Source organism: Rhinoderma darwinii, chromosome 3 (assembly GCF_050947455.1).
Source record: "Rhinoderma darwinii isolate aRhiDar2 chromosome 3, aRhiDar2.hap1, whole genome shotgun sequence".
Lineage (NCBI taxonomy): Eukaryota > Metazoa > Chordata > Amphibia > Anura > Rhinodermatidae > Rhinoderma > Rhinoderma darwinii.
In genome coordinates this window covers 242,759,056-242,778,970 of record NC_134689.1, presented here as the reverse complement: position 1 = coordinate 242,778,970, position 19,915 = coordinate 242,759,056, and the positions used below count along the sequence as shown (strand labels likewise).

The 19,915-nt window shown below is 43.8% G+C and overlaps 1 protein-coding gene across 1 annotated transcript in view; it reads left to right on the top strand.

The window, feature by feature from the left end:
* Positions 1–16,369, top strand: part of TYMP (thymidine phosphorylase) — a 44,929-nt gene extending 28,560 nt beyond the window's left edge. The window contains exons 6-11 of the mRNA XM_075855121.1: positions 2,440–2,569; positions 3,903–4,021; positions 4,116–4,278; positions 4,858–5,070; positions 13,895–14,035; positions 15,239–16,369. Coding sequence (XP_075711236.1) covers positions 2,440–2,569; positions 3,903–4,021; positions 4,116–4,278; positions 4,858–5,070; positions 13,895–14,035; positions 15,239–15,432 — 960 coding nt within the window. The 3' untranslated portion in view covers positions 15,433–16,369. The remainder of the gene's footprint in view (positions 1–2,439; positions 2,570–3,902; positions 4,022–4,115; positions 4,279–4,857; positions 5,071–13,894; positions 14,036–15,238) is intronic.
* Positions 16,370–19,915: the final 3,546 nt, after the last annotated feature.

Sequence of the window (19,915 nt, the reverse complement as noted above, 5' to 3'; positions counted from 1 at the left end):
AGCAGTAAAATAGACAGTTATAAACACGAATGATAGACATCAATGAGAATCCCCCATTACACCACCTCCCCTATTGATAGCGCCACACAGACCGCCCGTAGATAGCAACGCACACACCCTGTAGATAGTGCCACAGACCCCCTTTAGAGAGCGCCACACACATCCCCCTGTAGATAGCACCACACAGACCTGTAGATGGCGCTACACAGACCCCCTGTAGATAGCGCCACACATACTCCCTTGTAGATAGCGCCACACAGACCCCCTATAGATAGCGCCACACATGCCCCCTGTAGATAACACCCCACAGACTCCCCTGTAGATAGCGCCACACAGACTCCCCTGTAGATAGCGCCACACAGACCCCCCCAGTAGATAGCGCCACACAGAACCCCCCAGTAGATAGCGCCACACAGACCCCCCTGTAGATAGTGCCACACACATCCCTGTAGATAGCGCCACACACATCCCCCTGTAGATAGCGCCACACAGACCCCCTGTAGATAGCGCCACACAGACTCTCTGTAGATAGCGCCACATAGACCCCCGGTAGATAGCGCCACACGGACACCCTGTAGATAGCACCACACAGACCCTCTGTAGATAGCGCCACATAGACCCCCTGTAGATAGCGCCACACAGACCCATGTAGATAGCGCCACACATACCGCCTGTAGGTTGTGCCACACAGAACCCCCAGCAGATAGCGCCACACAGACCCCCAGTAAATAGTGCCACACAGACCCCCTTGTAAATAGCGCTACACAGACCCCCCAGTAGATAGCGCCACACAGACCCCTCAGTAGATAGCGCCACACAGACCCCCCTGTAGATAGTGTCACACAGACCCCCCCCCCTTTGTATATATTTCCACAGCCCCCCTTGTATATACTACCACACAGCTCCCCTTGTATATACTGCCACACAGCCCTCTTGTATATACTGCCACACAGCCCCCCTTGTATATACTGCCACACAGACCCCTTGTATATACTGCCACACAGCCCCCCTTGTATATACTGCCACACAGTCCCCCTTGTATATACTGCCACACAGCCCCCCCCCCTTGTAAATAGCCACACAGCCCCCCTTGTAGTTAGCCAAACACAGCCCTCCTTGTAGCCACACAGCCCCCTTGTATAGCCACACACACACACACAGCACCCCCTTGTAGATAGCCACACACAGCCCCCCCCTTGTAGATAGCCACACACAGCCCCCTTGTAGTTAGCCACACACAGCCCTCCTTGTAGATAGCCACACAGCCCCCTTGTATAGCCACACACACAGCCCCCCTTGTAGATAGCCACACAGCCCCCCCCTTGTAGATAGCCACACACAGCCCCCCCCTTGTAGATAGCCAAACAGTCCCCCTTGTAGATAGCCACACACAGCCAACTTGTAGATAGCCACACACAGCCCCCCCTTGTAGATAGCCACACACAGCCCCACCTTTTAGTTAGCTACACACAGCCCCTTCTATATAGCGCCCCCCATTCCCTTTTAAGTAGCACCGCGCAGCCTTCCCCGTTCCCTTGTACTTAGTGCAAACAGAGCGGTAGCCTACCACTACAACTCTCCGCTCTGCCTGACACGACTCACCGTCAGGAGAAGGAGGTGGTCATGCGGCGAAGATCGGATCACTTTTGTCTGGGGTCGGTGACGGCACAGGACTAGACCAGTTTAGTCACCTGACCTCATGTCAGGTGACTAGATTGGTCCACTCCTGGCACCGACCTCACTTGTCAGCGGGCGGCCTGCATGCCGTCTCTGATAATCTGGTCCGTGTGCACGTAAATCTGGTCCGTGTACATTGTGTTATTGCATCTGTACTTTGTGAGTGGCATGTGTTTTTCACGCACTCACAAAGCACATCTTTTTTAGTCATTGGAAATTATGCGCAAATTACGCACAGCACACGGATGTGCAACCGTGTGCTGTATGTGATTTTCATGCACCCATTGACTTAAATGTGTGCGAAGGTGCGTGAAAACGCACCGATATAGAACATGCAGTGAATTTCACGCAGCGGACTCTCGCTGCGTGAAAACTCCTGCATGTGTGAACGGCCCCATTGAAATCAATGGGTCCGTGTGCTGTGAGGGATTTCCACAAAAACGCAACACACACACAGAGTTAAGCGCGTAAATCTGTCACTCTTGTGTGAATGTAGCATTAAAGTAAGGACAAGTGCATTAGAATTGCTTTAGGTGAGAGGATTAGGTAAAGTAGGAACTGTGGGGAGGGGGAGGTCTGGGTGCTGTGAATTGTGAATAATATTTAAAAAATACCCCCCCCCCCCCTGCAAAAAAAAAAGGAAATAAGGTGTTCGTTAATATAATACAATAATGATGATAATAATAATAATACATTATGAGAACCAGGTGACTGTACAATTCCACTATTATGCCTATTGAGACTTTTGTATTTTGTTTGCAGATGCTGGAAATCCTGAATTCTGTTGGTTGCTGTATTGTTGGACAATCTAAGAACCTTGTACCAGCTGATAAGATCTTTTATGAGATGCGAGATGTGACAGCAACAGTGGACAGTCTGCCACTTATAACAGGTAGTAGTAGATCCTTATACTTGCTTCTCCACCTCTTAGCCAGACATTGTTTTTCATGCTACGTTTTCCAAACCACTGTCCCTATTGACCAACTGAGATGTAATAAAGTACCAAGAAAAGAGACCGCAGAGTCTATAAGTCAAAAAATAAAACATAGATATTTTTTGTCATCTGTGGAGATTCATTTTTAATGTTCTATGTATGTGATCTTTTAGAATTTATTAAATAAAAATCTATGTTTTATTTTTTGACTTATAGACTCTGTGGTCTCTTTTCTTGGTACTATATTACATGTAAGTCGTGTTACGTGGGGAATTTACTATGTAGAATGGTACATGTATATACCCATGTATATACCCTGTGGATAGGTTCTACTATGAGATGTAATAAGGTGTTAGATATAAAGTGGATAACTCTGGGACGGAGAAAGCTGGACTGTGCAAAAGTAAGGACAAACTCAAGCACTCCGTTTGAATATGCAATTTAAGGTTTATTCAAAAGTAGGTAACAAATTGAGATTTGTAAAGTCTCGGCCAATATACCAGGCCTTTGTGAAACTCAATTGCCGATTGTCAAGGGGGTAAATGCTGGTAGTGAGTAGCACTGTAGTAAAGGGTATGTAATACTAATGGTGGGCGCTCACTATTGATAGTACATACCCCTTACTACAGCGCTACTCACTAACAGCATTTACCCCCTTGACAAGAGGCAATAGAGTTTGACAAAGACCTGGTATATTGGCCGAAACGTTACAAATCTCAATTTGTTGCCTACTTCCGAATAAACCTTAAATTGCATATTTAGACAGAGTGCTTGAATTTGTCTTTACAGTATTGATGGGGTGGGAACCCTACCTACAGCACCCGGAAAGTTCCCAGAGTGCCACAGATGATATTCACACTATGCACAATTTAAGGCTATAAGCGAAGTTTTAGGGAGCATCAATAGCAAAGAATGAAGTATAAGATAGTGGACTTATTTTCTCTTTCCCCCAGCACAACAACATATTTTAAATCTCCTTTTAATTTCTTTTCACTATCTCTACTGGGATATCACCTTATTGCAGATGCGCATGTAATTATATTATTTTTCTCATAAAATAAAGTGATACCTAGCATAAAAAAAAGACTTGAAACAAAAATTTGACCAGATGACCCTTGAGCAGCTGGGAACACATAATCCCCCTTTTGTAACATAATAGAGAGACCGTGATGACTCACCAACAATTGTTGAACTACAAATCTCTCCATTTCCTTCTCTGCATGAACAGAGGACGATTACTTGGATTGTTGTTTGTTAGTCATTATAGACATGCCATTGTCTTTTTATGCAGCTTCTATCATGAGTAAAAAAGTGGCCGAGAGTCTTTCTGCATTGATACTGGATGTTAAGTTTGGTGAGGCAGCTCAAAGTTCAACCATAGAAGAGGCAAAGCATCTAGCACATAGTCTTGTAAGTATATATGTGCAGATAGGAGCCTAATACAATCCCAAGTATTTTCAGTGACATAAATTAGGATTTTCATGTAGGACCTCTTTTTTTACAGGTAAATGTTGGTGTCTCTCTGGGAATCCCGACAATTGCTCTTATTACAAACATGGATACTCCCATTGGTCGTTGTGTGGGAAACAGCCTTGAAGTCATAGAAGCCCTACAGTGTTTGGAAGGACAAGGGCCTGACGACCTCAGAGATCTAGTGCTACATACAGGTCATATCATGTATTCTACTTATCCTAGAACTGCAGTACATGGTTATGTTTGCAGAGGATTCTCCATACATCTTCAGAGTACATTATACATTAAGTAATACTTGGGATTAAACATCAAAGATCAAGTCTGTTTTTAGAAAATTATTGCATTTTCTATAAAATAACAATTCTGAAGCACCTTTCTTTGAACTTTGATTGCTGCCAATGAATCCTCTGTTATTCCTCCTGGAATCTAAGAATACATTGATATCTGGTTGTTACCATCGTACTTGTCAATGGGGCGTATCCATTCAATGCTGACTGTTTCAGACTTTGTAGGGACATACCCTATTAAAGGGTAATGGTAAGGCACAGGTGACATTTTATTTATACATTTCCAGGAGACATAACAGAAACAGCACAAAGAAAAGATTCTGTGGCATTATTTCAAAGGGAATAAACCAGACATGTCAGAAAAGTCGACAGGTTAAATGAAATAGTGAGAGTTTCATTACTTTTTATATGAATATGTATTCCCTGTGTATTATAGAAAAATATCAGGTCATAACAATGCATTGGTTCGCTGTCCTGTATCTCCAGGTGGCTATCTCCTCTGGCTTTGTGGACGGGCTGGTTCAGAAAAACAAGGGGCAGAAAAAATTGCCAAAGTCTTAAGTGATGGATCTGCTCTGCAATGTTTCCGAAAGATGCTGGAGGCACAGGGTGTGAAACCTGATATAGCAAGGAGTCTCAGCTCTAGCACCAAACTAGGAGAAACATCTCACATAGAAGAGCTAAAAGTTCCAAAAACAGGTCAGCTTTTATTAAGTGTATACTAATACCTCAATACCAGGTTGTTGCATATTATTATTGCATATGAAGAGCATAAAAACAGGATGTAGGTATAGCTGGCGAAAAAACCCACACTACAGGAAACGTTACTATGATACGTGAATATGACAGCCGCAATTGTTCTGGTTAATGGGCCCAGTAGGTGGGTAGTGGGTCTTACCAGCTTTATAAGGGATTATGCAGATACAAATAAAGCTAAAGAAAAGATGAAATGTCCACACAGATTCATTTTCATAAGAGCAGTCTGTACATCTCCATCATGGCTGTATACATTCTACTCTGAAAGAGCGAGAAAGGCTGGTGTTATATAATAACATATCAAACCTTTTGCATTACGCATCAAAATAAAGTATTAAAAGTAACTGAAATATTTATACTTATTTTTTTTCTGTGAATTAGTCTTCATAACTTTGTGTACAAATTGTGTCATCTTAGAGCAATAGTGGTTTCTTTTTTACTTAAAGGGGTTTACTCTAAGGCGGGATTCACACGACCGGGTCCCGCCCGAGCCCGAGTGCCGGCCGGTAAAATCGGCCATTTTGCCCGGCCGGTTTGCATAAAGTTATGCACCCGTTCCGGGCCGGGCAGATCTGGACAGTGACATCAGCGGCAACTCCTGAAGGGGAATCCCCATGTGTTCGGGGATTCCGCTTCAGGAGTTTCCCCTGATGTCACTGCCCAGATATGGACAGAGGGGGGCGTGGCCAGCAGTCGATGGCGCCGGTCGCATAAACTGAGAGCTCCGCGCCCTGCCACGCAGATCCAGCAGCCTACAGCGGGGAAAGGTGCCTCATATGGGGAAAAAAAGACCCCAAGGGTCTAGACTCACCCCTGCAGCACAGCACCAGGTCGCCGCCGCTCCACCAACGATCGACGGCTACTTTCTTCGGCGGCAAGCCACGCCGCTCCCTCAGCCGCAGCCATCTTGGACAGCCTCGTGTCAGAAGGAAGGGGAGATGTCCGAGCAGGGAGAGGAGACAGTGCCCCACGTACAGGGTAAGCTGAATAGCCGGATGGCTAAAGTTCACCCTCCCAGCTCCCCTAAGCTGTCCTCCACCTCGTCCTGTGAACAGCAGGGAAGGGGGTCCCCTATCCCAGGAGCAATGGAGGCCAGGCCACGAGGAGCATCAGCTCAGTCAGAGGCCCCAGTACACCTGCTTGAACCACCAATGTCACAGCCCTCAGCACAAATGGCCCTACAGATTTGGCCTGCACCTAAACCCCAACGGCCCACGATCCAGCAGCCGGGGAGGAGAGACGATCTGGGGGATACACCATCTTTGACCCCCTATGCCCAGGCCCCTGTATATGCCTCAGATTCTGACCTGGAGGATTCAGCCTCACTTCCTTCAGATGTGCCCCCTATGTGGAGGGAATGTTTCTCACAGTTGCCCACTAAAGAGGACTTTAAGAGTATGATACAAGAAGTGAAGGCAGCTTTTCGTTCAGAATTGGCGGGGGTGTCGCAGCATATACAGCAGATTGCTACGAGGGTGGAGGCTCTAGAAGATGACCACGATGCCACTAGGCGCCATGTCTCTGTGATACAGTCTTCAGTGTCCTCCCAGCTGGCGTCCATTAGAGATATGCAACTGCATCTAGAGGATTTGGATAACAGAGGTCGCCGTCATAATATAAGGATAAGGGGCATACCGGAGCCCTCGGGGTCTGAAGATCTTCCCATCGTGTTAGAGACTATCTTTAACGACCTTTTGGGTGCACCCCCGTCTAATCGGATACCGCTTGACAGAGCGCATAGAGCACTGAAACCAAAATCCATTACATCTCAGCCCAGAGATATCATCTGCTGTGTCCAGGATTTCCGCACTAAGGAGGACATTATGCTTAAAGCCCGTCAGCGTAAAGACCTGGAGTATGCCGGTGTGCCGATTCAGTTATTCCCGGATCTCTCCTGGATTACGTTACAGAAAAGACGTCTGCTTCGTCCGCTTCTCGCAGCCCTACGGGACCACAATATTATTTATCGATGGGGGTTTCCGTTCTCCCTTACAGCCCGAAGAGATGGTGTTTCTGCAACCCTGAGGTACCCAGGGGATTTGCCTCATTTCTGTGACTCCCTTGGTATACCAACGCCCAAGATGCAGAATTGGGAGACTCCTTTGCCGCCTTCGTCTCCACCTCCAGTCTGGCAGTCGGTCCGAAATAAGCGGAGGACCTCTCCAAGACGACAGTCTAACCGAAGTTCACCAAGACCTGATTTGAATTGATGGACGCTGCGCAGATACACGGCACCTCCGTAATATATGTGAAGGAGACTGGTCACCCATACCAGCTGCTCCCTTCGCCAGTTGCACTATCCTAGGCTAAAAATGCATTTAGGATTATATTTCTGATTTTATGTTGTTTCTCTTTAATTCGTTAACGTAAATTGTGGCAGGGCGCGATTGCCCGGGATACACTTGGCTCTTTCACCCCCTTTTTGTTTTTTCTCGGCCTGTACGTATTTATACGTACTTTTGTACTAGGTTCCTCGACTGTTGAGACCCGACCTCTTTTTTTGATAGGGGTAATTTGTTTTGCAGTTCTCCCTCTGTTTTTAGAGAGAGTTGCAAAGGGTAATATTGTATTACCAGTTTTCTTTTGCTTTAATATCACCCGCCCCAGGGTATAGTATTCTCCCTGGTAGTATTTTCTGAGTGTGTTTGAAATTCATTGATCTCATGCATTTCTTTTTGTTCTCACTGCAGATATGTGTATTGTCTCCCTGGTACGTCTTTACCCCAGTGTCTTTCCCTCCCCTCCTACTTTCATCCGAAATAACACTTGAGACGACAGTGAATCCTCCAAGAACCTCCAAGGTAGAAGGACGCCGTAGAACACTGCTTGCTTTGAAACCGACAGGGGACTGGCCCCGACATAACTGTGAGCTGTATACATCCGCACTTTCCACATCATTCTTTGCTCTTTCATACATCTTTGACCATGGTTAAATTTGTCACACTTAATGTCAAGGGTCTCAACTCCAATGTGAAGAGACGCTTGCTTCTCAGGGAGTTGAAATCGCTTGGAGCGGAAGTTGCTTTTCTGCAGGAAACACACTTAGATTCATCCGGAACTTTCCAATTTGCCCGAGGGGCGTATCCTGCTGTGTACTCTGCCTCGTCAGGTCGCAAAAGGGAGGGGGTGGCCATTTTGATAGCAGCTTCCTGCCCCATACAAGTTCACACCTCACATCTAGATCCGAAAGGCAGATATGTTATAATAGAGGGGACTTTGCTTGGACAGCCCATTGTTTTATGTAACGTTTACTCTCCTAATACCGCACAGATTCCATTCCTACGTAGACTCCTTTCTAAACTCCAGAAGCTTCCTAGGGGGGCATGGCTGGTGGGAGGAGATTTTAATGTCCCGTTCTCCACGTCCATGGATAGGGTCTCTCTTACACACGCTACTCCGACGCCCACCCTTACAGGACTTTCTACACGTTTTAGGCAACTAATTAGAGAGCACCAGCTCTATGATTTGTGGCGAGTGGATCACCCAGGTGATAGGTCCTATACCTTCTTCTCCCATACGCACAGCACTCATACACGCTTAGATTACTTTTTTGGTAATGTCCCTGCCCTCCGTGCGCTCCAGGGGGCGAATATAGACCCCATCTCTTGGTCAGATCACGCACCAGTTTCTGTGTCCCTACAGATAGGGAAACCAAATACGAGAGTATGTCATTGGCGCTTAAACGAAACTTTGATTAAGTCCCCCGCTCTTAGGGACAGCCTGGCCGGACATATGCGGGAATTTTATGCACTTAATGAGGGATCGGTTCCTTCAGTATCCACTCTTTGGGAGGCGCATAAGGCGGTGATGAGAGGGCAATGCATAGTAATGGGATCTAGATTGAAAAGAGACTCTCGGGCCAAGCGGGTGGCTCTCCATCGGACAATTACTAAGTTGGAGAGAGAAATGGGGATTAAACCGGCGGTCCCGACACTACGGAAATTGATAGAGGCTAGAGCACAACTCAAGGACTTAGCTATGAAGGGGGTAGAAAAGTCATTACTATACACAAAAAGGAAATATTACGACAAAGGTAATAAGGCGCACTCGCTTCTGGCCAGACTATTGCGGGATCAGGCGACTGTTCGTACTCCACAGGCGGTTCGGGATAAGGCGGGCATACTCCAGCATCACCCAGACACGATAGCCACACTTTTTCATGACTATTATAAATCCTTATACCACCTGCCAAATACCTTACCACCTGATCCGGCTCGTCGGAGGGAAACGCTGCAAGCATATCTCTCTTCCTGTGCTCTCCCTAAACTGAAAGATGAGGAGCTTTCATCCCTGAATGCCCCGATCTCTGCGGAGGAATTGTTTGATATATTGAAGGACCTCCCTAGTGGTAAGGCCCCTGGACCAGATGGCTTTACATATGGGTATTATAAGACCTTTGCAGAGATCTTGGTTCCACGGATGGCTTCCTTATTTAATGAATTCCTACAGGGTTCTCCCATCCCTCAAACATTCCTGCATTCTCATATCACGCTGATCCCTAAACCGGGTAAAGACCACGCAGAGTGCTCCAATTACAGACCCATAGCCCTTCTGAATTCGGATCTAAAAATTTTCACCCGTCTTCTAGCTAATAGACTCAATGTTTGGCTCCCTTCTTTGATTCACAAAGACCAAGTGGGCTTTGTGCCTCTTAGGCAAGGAGGAGACAACACACGAAGGGCCCTTGACCTCATTGATGCCCTCCAAAAGCAAAAGGAATCGGCGATCCTTCTTAGTCTAGATGCAGAGAAGGCGTTTGACCGCTTGGGATGGCCATTTATGTTCGAAACTCTAAATTCATTTGGGATTTCGGGCCCTTATTTGACAGCACTGCGTGGTCTCTACTCCAAACCAATTAAACTCCCACACTCCACCTCCCCTCCGTTTCAAATCTGGAATGGTACACGTCAGGGGTGTCCCCTATCCCCACTTTTATTTGTGCTATGCATAGAACCTTTAGCAGCTCAAATACGGAAATCCAGGGATATAGCGGGGGTCCAGATACAAGATAAAGAGTTTAAGGTTTCCCTGTTTGCAGATGACGTCCTCTTGACTATCACTAAACCTCATACCTCCCTCCCTAACCTTACTACAGTTCTCCGTAGGTATGGGAGGCTGTCAGGATATAAAACTAATACATCTAAAACGGAAGCGCTCCCTCTTAATGTCCCACACCAGGAGCTCCAGCTACTCAAACACAACTACACCTACAACTGGAAGGAAACCTCCCTGACTTACTTAGGAGTTCAACTCACTCCCTCCTATACGTCGGTTTACAAGGCTAATTTCCCCTCTCTGTTTGTAGAGCTACGTCAGCTAATGGCCAGGTGGGATCCTCTTCCCATGTCATTTTTTGGGCGCATAGCGGCGGTCAAAATGACCTTGCTCCCTAAATTACTGTACTACTTTGAGACTTTGCCGGTAGCAGTACCTATGAAGGAATTGCGGGCCATGCAGTCTTCTATCCTCAGGTTCATATGGCACTCCGGCAGACATCGAATTCCGAAATCAGTTTTATTATCGGGTCGATCTGCGGGTGGGCTATCGGTCCCTGATGTGGTGAAGTACTACTGGGCGGCACACCTCCGTCGCATACCCAGCTGGGTGTCTTTAAGGGCGTACAATAAATGGACCGAAATAGAGAAGCTATGGATGGCCCCGGTCCACCCAAACTCCCTGTTATGGGGTGACCCACTGGTAATGCCGACTGCATCTTTATTGGGTCCCATGAGATTTCAAAGGGAGGTGTGGGAAACCTGTAAAAACCGCTTCCATTTGGCATCGGGTTGCCCGCCCTTGACTTCGGTACTCTACACTCCCACTATTCCGGGGGGCACTACCTCCCGAATAGTCCGATTGTGGACGGGAATTGAGGTATTTCACCTGGCTGATATGGTTGATCCCCACACGCAAGAGCTTCACCCATTTTCATACTTTCAAAAACATCATAATATTCCCTCCGCTGCGTTCTTTCACTATCTTCAGGTTAGACATTACATGCAGCAAACTTTTAGATCCACGCGGGTTACTGCACCTACAAGCTTCGAAAGGTTATGTCGGTATGCTACCACCACTAGGGGGCTTATCTCAGCCATTTATGCATTATTGCTATCCCCGGAGGGTTCCCCTCCGCCTGGGCATAGATACATGTTGAAGTGGGAGGCCTTACTGAATAAATCCATCTCGCTCTCATTGTGGCAGATTATTTGGTCGCAAGCAGCTAAAACCTCCATCTGCACTGCATATAAGGAAAACCAATATAAAATCCTTATGTTTTGGTACCATACCCCTGCCTTTCTGCATAGCTTCAATCCGGGTATTCCGTCGGATTGCTGGCGATGTAGAGGTCAGAGAGGTGATCTGTTCCATATTTTCTGGAGCTGTTCACTGGTACAACAGTATTGGTTGGAAGTTAAGAACTTGGCATTGGCGGTGATGCAGCAGGATATTCCCTTAGACCCTCTTCATTACCTCCTAAATGTTCCCCCTAGGTCTTTGGGGAAATCACCAGCTCGACTCTTTCGACACTTTCTCACAGCCGCTAAGACGTTGATAGCATGGAAATGGAGACAGACAACCCCTCCCTCCCACATCGACTTAGTAACTAGAATTAGGGAAATACGTACAATGGAGCATATGACGGCCTCTATGGACAATGAACTGGACAGGTTCAAAGTGGTGTGGGACCCGTGGGACAAGTATTGGATACAGGGAACTCAAGATTAGGTGGTAGGTGGAGCTCCGACTATCCCCCCCCCCCTCACCCCCTTAAACCCCTGTGTTTTTTCCCAGATGTTTTGTCTGTCTATTGAAAGTTACTGTCTTACTATGTGAATTGCATGGCCCTTCATGCTGCTCTAAGTTATATATATATTTTTTTCAAAAATTTTCAATAAAAACACAGTTGAAACCAGATATGGACAGAGACATCAAGCGCTCTGTCCAGGAGCGGAATCCCCGAAAACACGGGGATTCCGCTCCTTAAAGGAGCTAAAGTGCGGCTAGCACATAGCAGAGCGGGGAGATACCTCCCTGCTCTGCTTTAGTGGCGTCGCTACAGTAGTAGCAGCCGCAGCAGCAGCTGCTAGCGGCGCCATCGAAGGTGTCGCCGGGCCAGGGCGCTTTTAAAACAAGCAGGGGAAGGGAGCCAGCGCAGCGCTCCCTCCACCTGCTGTACACCCCGGCCCTGCCACACAGTGTACAGCGTACAGCCATTCGTCCGAATGGCATCAACTCCTCCTCCTCACATGCACTCTGCGCTGTGAGGAGGAGACAGAACGCAAGCCACGGAAAACCCGGCCATCACTCGGGACACATTCCGGTGATGGCCGGGTATTACCCGGCCCCATAGACTTCTATGGGAGCCGGGCGGCCGGGTACCCGGGCGAAAATAGAGCATGTCCTATTTTTTGACGGCCGGTTTTCCCGGCCGTCAAAAAATCGGTCGTGTGAATAGCCCCATTAGGGGTCTATTATTCCTAATGCAGCCGGGTGCCGGCCGATTTATGAACGGCCGGCACCCGGCCGCGAAAACCTGTCGTGTGAATGAGGCCTTATATAAATGAAGCTTTTATGGGATTTGTAATAATCGGAAAACCCCTTGAAGCTCCATCAATTCTTAGTCCTGATTCAGTCGAGCGTATTATACAGCCATGTGCAGTTTGTTAAAAAAAATGGACAGCACACGGACCCATGCAATTCAATGGGGCTATTCACATGTCCATGTTTTTTACGCAATGTGTGTCTGTTGCGTGAAACTCACTGCATGTCCTATTTTGGTCAGTTTTTGCAGACCAAAACACTTATTGAAGTCAATGGGTGCGTGAAAATCACAGACAGCACACGGACGTCATCTGTGTGCTGTCCGTGTTTTTCACGCACCAGATGCTAAAGCGATGGGGAAAAACTAAAAACAAAACAGGAACACTGATGTCAGATGGAAAGCACACGGATACCACATGGAACAGATACACATGAAACACAGTCCGCAAAACGCACACGTTCGTCTGAGTCAGGCCTTAGAGGTATGACTTGCCATTCATTAGGATATAGCATGACTGTGACGAACATAACTGCAAGCAAGGCTACTTCATCTATATATTATTTAATAAATCTTTTTATTATTTTAGAAATATTGTTTAGGTTTTTTTTCTAATATTATTCACAACGCATATCAATATACATTCCTTAATTATTTTAAACCTTACACCACACAAAAAGGAAGAAAAGGGCAAAAAAATAAATAAAAGAATCGCATAGTCATTTATCCGTATGTTCCATCTTTGGTGGAAGGGACTTCTTTTAGTTTGATCCTACCTTCCAATCCAATGTTCATGTCTGGGATATAGGTTAACCTTATATAACCCCCCAAATATCAGGAATTATGAAGGATCTCCAATTTGTTAGTATCAAGCTGCATATAGGGTGCAGGGTAATAACCACTCATTGGACCCAGACACCTACAGAGTTACTTTCTGCATAAACATAGTGTCCGATAGGCTGTTTAAAAAGATTTCAAGCATTTTCTTCTTTCTATAAAGGGGTATTCCCCGCTTTTGGACCTGCACCTATCTTCAGAACAGGGGTCACACGACCCCTGTCCTGCCTGGTGAGGTAGCCTCGGGCAGACATATCAGGGTGAAGAATGAATGGAGAGGTGGCCACAATCTATTAACTTCTAACATCACAGCCTCAAAACATGTGAGGTAGAATTTGCTGTAAACCCTACTATGTCTGCTGTACAAACCATACTATGACTTTCCTCTAGGAACGGTGGAGTTAATCCGAGCCAGGCCTATTGCCGAGGTCCTGAATGCACTTGGGGCTGGGAGAAATAAAGCGACAGATGTAATTAACCATAGCGTTGGAGCACAACTGCTTGTGAGAGTGGGCCAGCATGTAGAGGAAGGTAAAATATTTATGAGGCAATGTCATACACCTTACTGTGAATGAATGGTAGTTTAATTATGAGATTTATTTATATAGATATTTTACACTCCCAAATTTATTCCAGTTTAAACGGAAACATCATAAATTGGAAGCATTTATCTTTACAGACAATATAGGTCAACCCATATCGATTAATAACATTTAGACATCTTAATGAAGATTTTTAGGCCCTGTTCACAGAGTTTTTTTGCAGGCAGAAAAAATCTGCCTCAAAATCCCTTCAGGAAATTTGAGGCATATTTTGACCTGCCTGCAATTTCTTGCCGTGAGTTTTGCCATTCAGCGCCGCGGGGAAAAAACGCAGCATAAAAACATTTTCTCTGCCTCCCATTAATTTCAATTGGAGGTCTGAGGCGAAACCGTGGCAAGAAAGAGCATGACGTTTTTATTTGCGCCTCCGCCTCCCATTGAAATCAATGGGAGGCGGTTTCAGTCGTGTTTTGGTGCTGATTCAGACGCGGTTTCCACATAAAAAAACTCAGTGTGAACGGGGCCTTATTGTAAAGTACGTAAACATAAAGCAAACAACTTTTAAATTGACTTTTATTTATTTTTTAACTTTTTACATTTACAGCTTCTACGTATCCAGTATACATAACTAAGCTCATAACTTAGATGTGATTATTAGCTGGATCCCGTGTGAGAGACACGCAGGGCCCGATCTCAGCCGAACCGTCAGTTCAAGTGAATTGACGGACTGAGATAGAAAGATACAGCTTCTATGTTTCCTGTATACTATATATATATATATATATATATATATATATATATATATATATATATGTGTGTGAACTTAGATGTGATCATTATTAGCTGGAACAAGTTCAGCTGAACCGACTCGGCTGAGACAGAACGATACATCTTCTATGTATACAGGATACATAGAAGCAAGTAAAAAAAGAAAATTAACAAAAGTCAATTTAAAAGTGGTTTAAAAACACATTTCATATATATATATATATATATATATATATATATATATATATATATATATATAATTTTTTTTTAAATATTCCTTTCAAAGGCTTGCATAGCCTTTAAGTTATGCCAAGTAAAAGAAAACTCTGCTAAGAAATGTTTTTTCACTGTAACTACCCTTTAGGTAGGTATTTAGACTTATTCATGAGTTACTCACATTGTATAACACTCTTCACCATGACAGGATCCCCGTGGATACGGATCCATTATGAGAAGCCACTTCTTCAGGACCGGCAACGACAGACTCTTCAGAATGCTCTTAGTATTTCAGCTCAACCTGCTTTTATCCCTGCATCTCTTATCAGGGATGTTATTTATGCTCAATGCAAGAAGGAAGAGTATGGTGCAAGTGTACGCAGGGAGAGGGAGATCAGCTGAGTTACAGCAATTTTATTTTACTTATAAAGTATTATAAAAAAAGCTTAAGACATTAAATAGATTGTCAAGAACGTATAATACCCAATTATTAATTATTGTAGCATTGTAAAGTATCTATATAGTGTTGTTAGAGAGAGATTTAGAGATTTACAAGCCATTAGGATTCAATGGGCGAAAATCAATTTGCCAGGTTTGACATTTACTTTCGGCGAATTGAAGAAAATAATAGGCAAATAGATTCTCTCATTTCATTCTATTCACTTATCTCTGTACATGAGTATAACATCATTTGCTTAGTCAGTGCCATAGCTAGGCTTTCATTTATCCATGGCAAAGTTTCAGTTTGCTGCCCCATTCCTATATCTAAATATCCTGGCCAATGCAAAGTAGCTTATTGGCATCTCCTTTGGCACGCAGCACCCCCTTAGCTACACTCCTGTGCTTGACTTCAACATATAACACAAACTTTAATTCTTCAATGTTACATAGTTACATAGTTACATAGTTACATACATAGTTAGTACGGCTGAAAAAAGACACATGTCCATCAAGTTCAACCAAGGGACGGGAAAAGGGAAGGGAAAATTTCTACACATAGGAGCTAATATTTTTTTGTTCTAGGAAATTATCTAACCCTTTTTTAAAGCCATCTACTGTCCCTGCTGTGACCAGCTCCTGCGGTAGACTATTCCATAGATTCACAGTTCTCACAGTAAAGAAGGCTTGTCGCCTCCGCAGGTTGAGACTTTTTTTCTCCAGACGGAAGGAGTGCCCCCTTGTTTTTTGAGGGGGTTTTACAAGGAATAGGATTTCACCATATTTTTTGTATGTGCCATTAATATATTTATATAAGTTAATCATGTCCCCCCTTAGTTGTCTTTTTTCAAGGCTAAATAGGTTTAATTCTTTCAATCTTTCCTCATAACTTAGATTCTCCATGCCCCTAATTAGCTTCGTTGCTCTTCTTTGTATTTTTTCCAACTCCAGGGCATCCTTTCTATTAACTGGAGCCCAGAACTGAACTGCATATTCTAGATGAGGCCTCACTAATGCTTTGTAAAGTGGTAATATTACATCCCTGTCCCGCGAGTCCATGCCTCTTTTAATACACGACAATATCCTGCTGGCCTTAGAAGCAGCTGATTAACACAGCATGCTGTTATTGAGTTTATGATTTACAAGTAAACCCAGATCCTTCTCAACAAGTGAATCCGCCAGTGTAGCTCCCCCTAGGACATATGATGCATGCAGGTTGTTGGTACCCAGATGCATAACTTTACATTTATCTACATTAAACTTCATCTGCCAAGTGGACGCCCAAACACTTAGTTTGTTTAAATCTGCCTGCAATTCATGAACATCTTCCATAGTCTGAACTATATTGCATAGCTTGGTGTCATCTGCAAAAATAGAAATAGTGCTATTAATCCCATCTTCTATATCATTAATAAATAAGTTGAATAATAGTGGTCCCAGCACTGAACCCTGGGGTACACCACTTATAACCGGTGACCATTCAGAGAAGGAATCATTGACCACAACCCTCTGGATACGGTCCTTGAGCCAATTCTCAATCCAATTACAAACTATATTTTCTAAACCTATAGTCCTTAATTTACCCATTAGGCGTCTATGGGGGACAGTGTCAAATGCCTTTGCAAAGTCCAAAAACACTAAATCCACAGCGGCCCCTCTGTCTAGACTTCTGCTCACCTCTTCATAAAAACAGATTAGGTTAGTTTGACAACTTCTGTCCTTAGTAAAACCGTGCTGGCTGTCACTTATAATGCTATTTATTGTCGCATAATCCTGTATATAGTCCCTCAATAGCCACTCAAACATTTTCCCCACGATGGATGTTAAGCTTACTGGTCTATAATTACCCGGGGAAGACCTAGAGCCCTTTTTGAAAATAGGCACCACATTTGCGCTGCGCCAGTCCCTTGGCACTATACCAGTCACTAGAGATTCTCAGAATATTATGAAAAGGGGGACAGAAATAACTGAACTAAGCTCTATAAGAATTCTAGGGTGTAACCCATCTGGTCCCGGGGCCTTGTGCACATTTATTTTATTTAATTTAGCTTGGACCATATCTACATTCATCCAATTCAGTATATCAACTGATATATTAACAGCACTGGCACCGGCTACATCAGCTGCTCTTTCTTCTGTTGTATATACAGAGCTAAAGAACCCATTTAGTAACTCTGCCTTCTCTTGATCCCCTGTGATCAACTCCCCATTACCATTAACTAGTGGTCCTACATGTTCAGACCTTGGCTTTTTAGCATTTATATACTTGAAGAATTTTTTGGGATTTGTTTTACTATCCTTGGTCACCTGCCTTTCATTTTGTATTTTTGCTCATTTTATTACCTTTTTACAGATTTTATTAAGCTCTTTATATTTTACAAAGGCTACAGCTGTACCCTCAGATTTGTATTTTTTAAATGCCCTTTTTTTGTCGTGTATTGCCCCTTTCACAGAAGGTGTAAGCCATGTGGGTTTTAATTTTAGTCGTTTATACTTGTTACCTATAGGAATAAATTTAGCACTATAATAACTCAAAGTAGATTTGAAAATCTCCCATTTATCATTTGTTCCATTATTTGACATTAGTTCTTCCCAGTCTATATCCTGAATTGCCGCCCTCATCCTGGGGAAATTGGCTTTCTTAAAATTAAATGTTTTTGCCCTCCCAGCCTGCGTTTGTTTTTTACAGTATAGGTAAAATGTAACTATATTATGATCACTGTTACCGAGGTTTTCACAAACATTGAGATTCCCAACAAGATCTGCATTATTAGAAATGACCAGATCTAACAGAGCTTCACCTCTAGTCGGGTCTTCCACAAACTGGCCCATAAAATTTTCCTGCAACAGGTTGAGGAAATGTCTCCCCTTTGCAGTTGAAGCTGAACCATGACACCAATTAATATACCGGAAATTAAAATCTCCCATTATCACTACTGTACCCGCCTGTACAGCCCGCTCCATCTGTTTATATAGCTGAACTTCCATCTCCTCAGTTATATTGGGGGGTCTATAGATTACACCAAAAGTAATTTTTTCAGTGTTTACCTCCCTTTGTAATTCCACCCACAAGGTTTCAACCTCCTCACAATCTTCACGCACTATTGTCTCATTCACACTCGCCTTCATATCACTTCTCACATACAGACATACACCACCACCTTTCCTATTTGTCCTGTCTTTCCGAAAAAGTGTAAAACCCTGTAGATTTACAGCCCAGTCATGTGAAGAGTCCAGCCATGTTTCAGCAACACCAACTATATCTATATGTTCCTCCAGTACAAAGGCCTCCAGCTCCCCCATTTTGCTTGCTAGACTTCTGGCATTTGTGAACATACACTTTAACTTGCCTGTCAGTTTTTCACTTTTATTATCAGAAATGTGATTTGACATTAATTGGGCCTTTTTATTTACACTGATGTTTTGTAACGAAAGGATCTCCTTATCTTGTTGTCTAGTCCTCTCCCCACATTCTGTTTCTCCCCCCACCAATATAGTCTGACCCCTCTCTAACCTGGCTACCCCTTTTTTTTCCACATTGACCTCCCTCCTCATCCCATGTTATGTTGTGAAATAATAAACAATAGCTAATTTCTATGTGATTGAAGTTTTACTAAAGGTATTACAAGAAATAACAAGTCATTATTCACATATATATCATATTTATAGTAACTTGCCTATACAGTATTAGTTACACTAGTCTCAAGCCTTGAATTAAGTAGAAGTTTGTAAACCATTCTCAGAATACTGTATATTTATATATATATATATATATATATATATATATATATATTTATATATATATATAAAAACATATATATATGTTTATACTCACTGTGTGCATGGAAAGTAATGAAGACTGGAGTTTTGATTTCTGAAATAAGTTTTCATTTGACTTATTTTAAGTATAAAAATATTAGTTGTGCACCTCATTTATAAGGAGTTGTGTCAGATTAGAAAAAAGGCTTTGTTGTTTTTTTGGAAAAAGGCTTGTTCATGGGCTGTATCTGGTATTGCAGCTTCTCACTTGAATGGTGCGGAGCTGCAACACCAGATACAGCAGATTAAGAGGAGTAGTGATCTTTCTGGAAAAACAACAGATCCTTTTTTCTAATATCACAAAACCCCTTTAACATGGCTGTGTTTCTCTCCAGCCCTTCCCACAATTTTGGTTTTCATTCAGTAATCCTTTACCTCTATGGAGAGCCAAAGCCCACAGACACTGCAGAAGAAGTACTACAAAGCAATGATGGAAAATGATGCAAAGACGCATTTATTCGGGACTAACAGCAAAACTACTATGTGCACAAAGCTTTGTGATGCGACAAAACCAATTAAACACAAGTATGGAATAACCTTCTTAAAGGCTATGTACACCTTTGAAAGTTATATATATGGGTTCAGTGCCGGCGGGTCCTGCGTGTCTCTGACATGCAGGATCCACCAG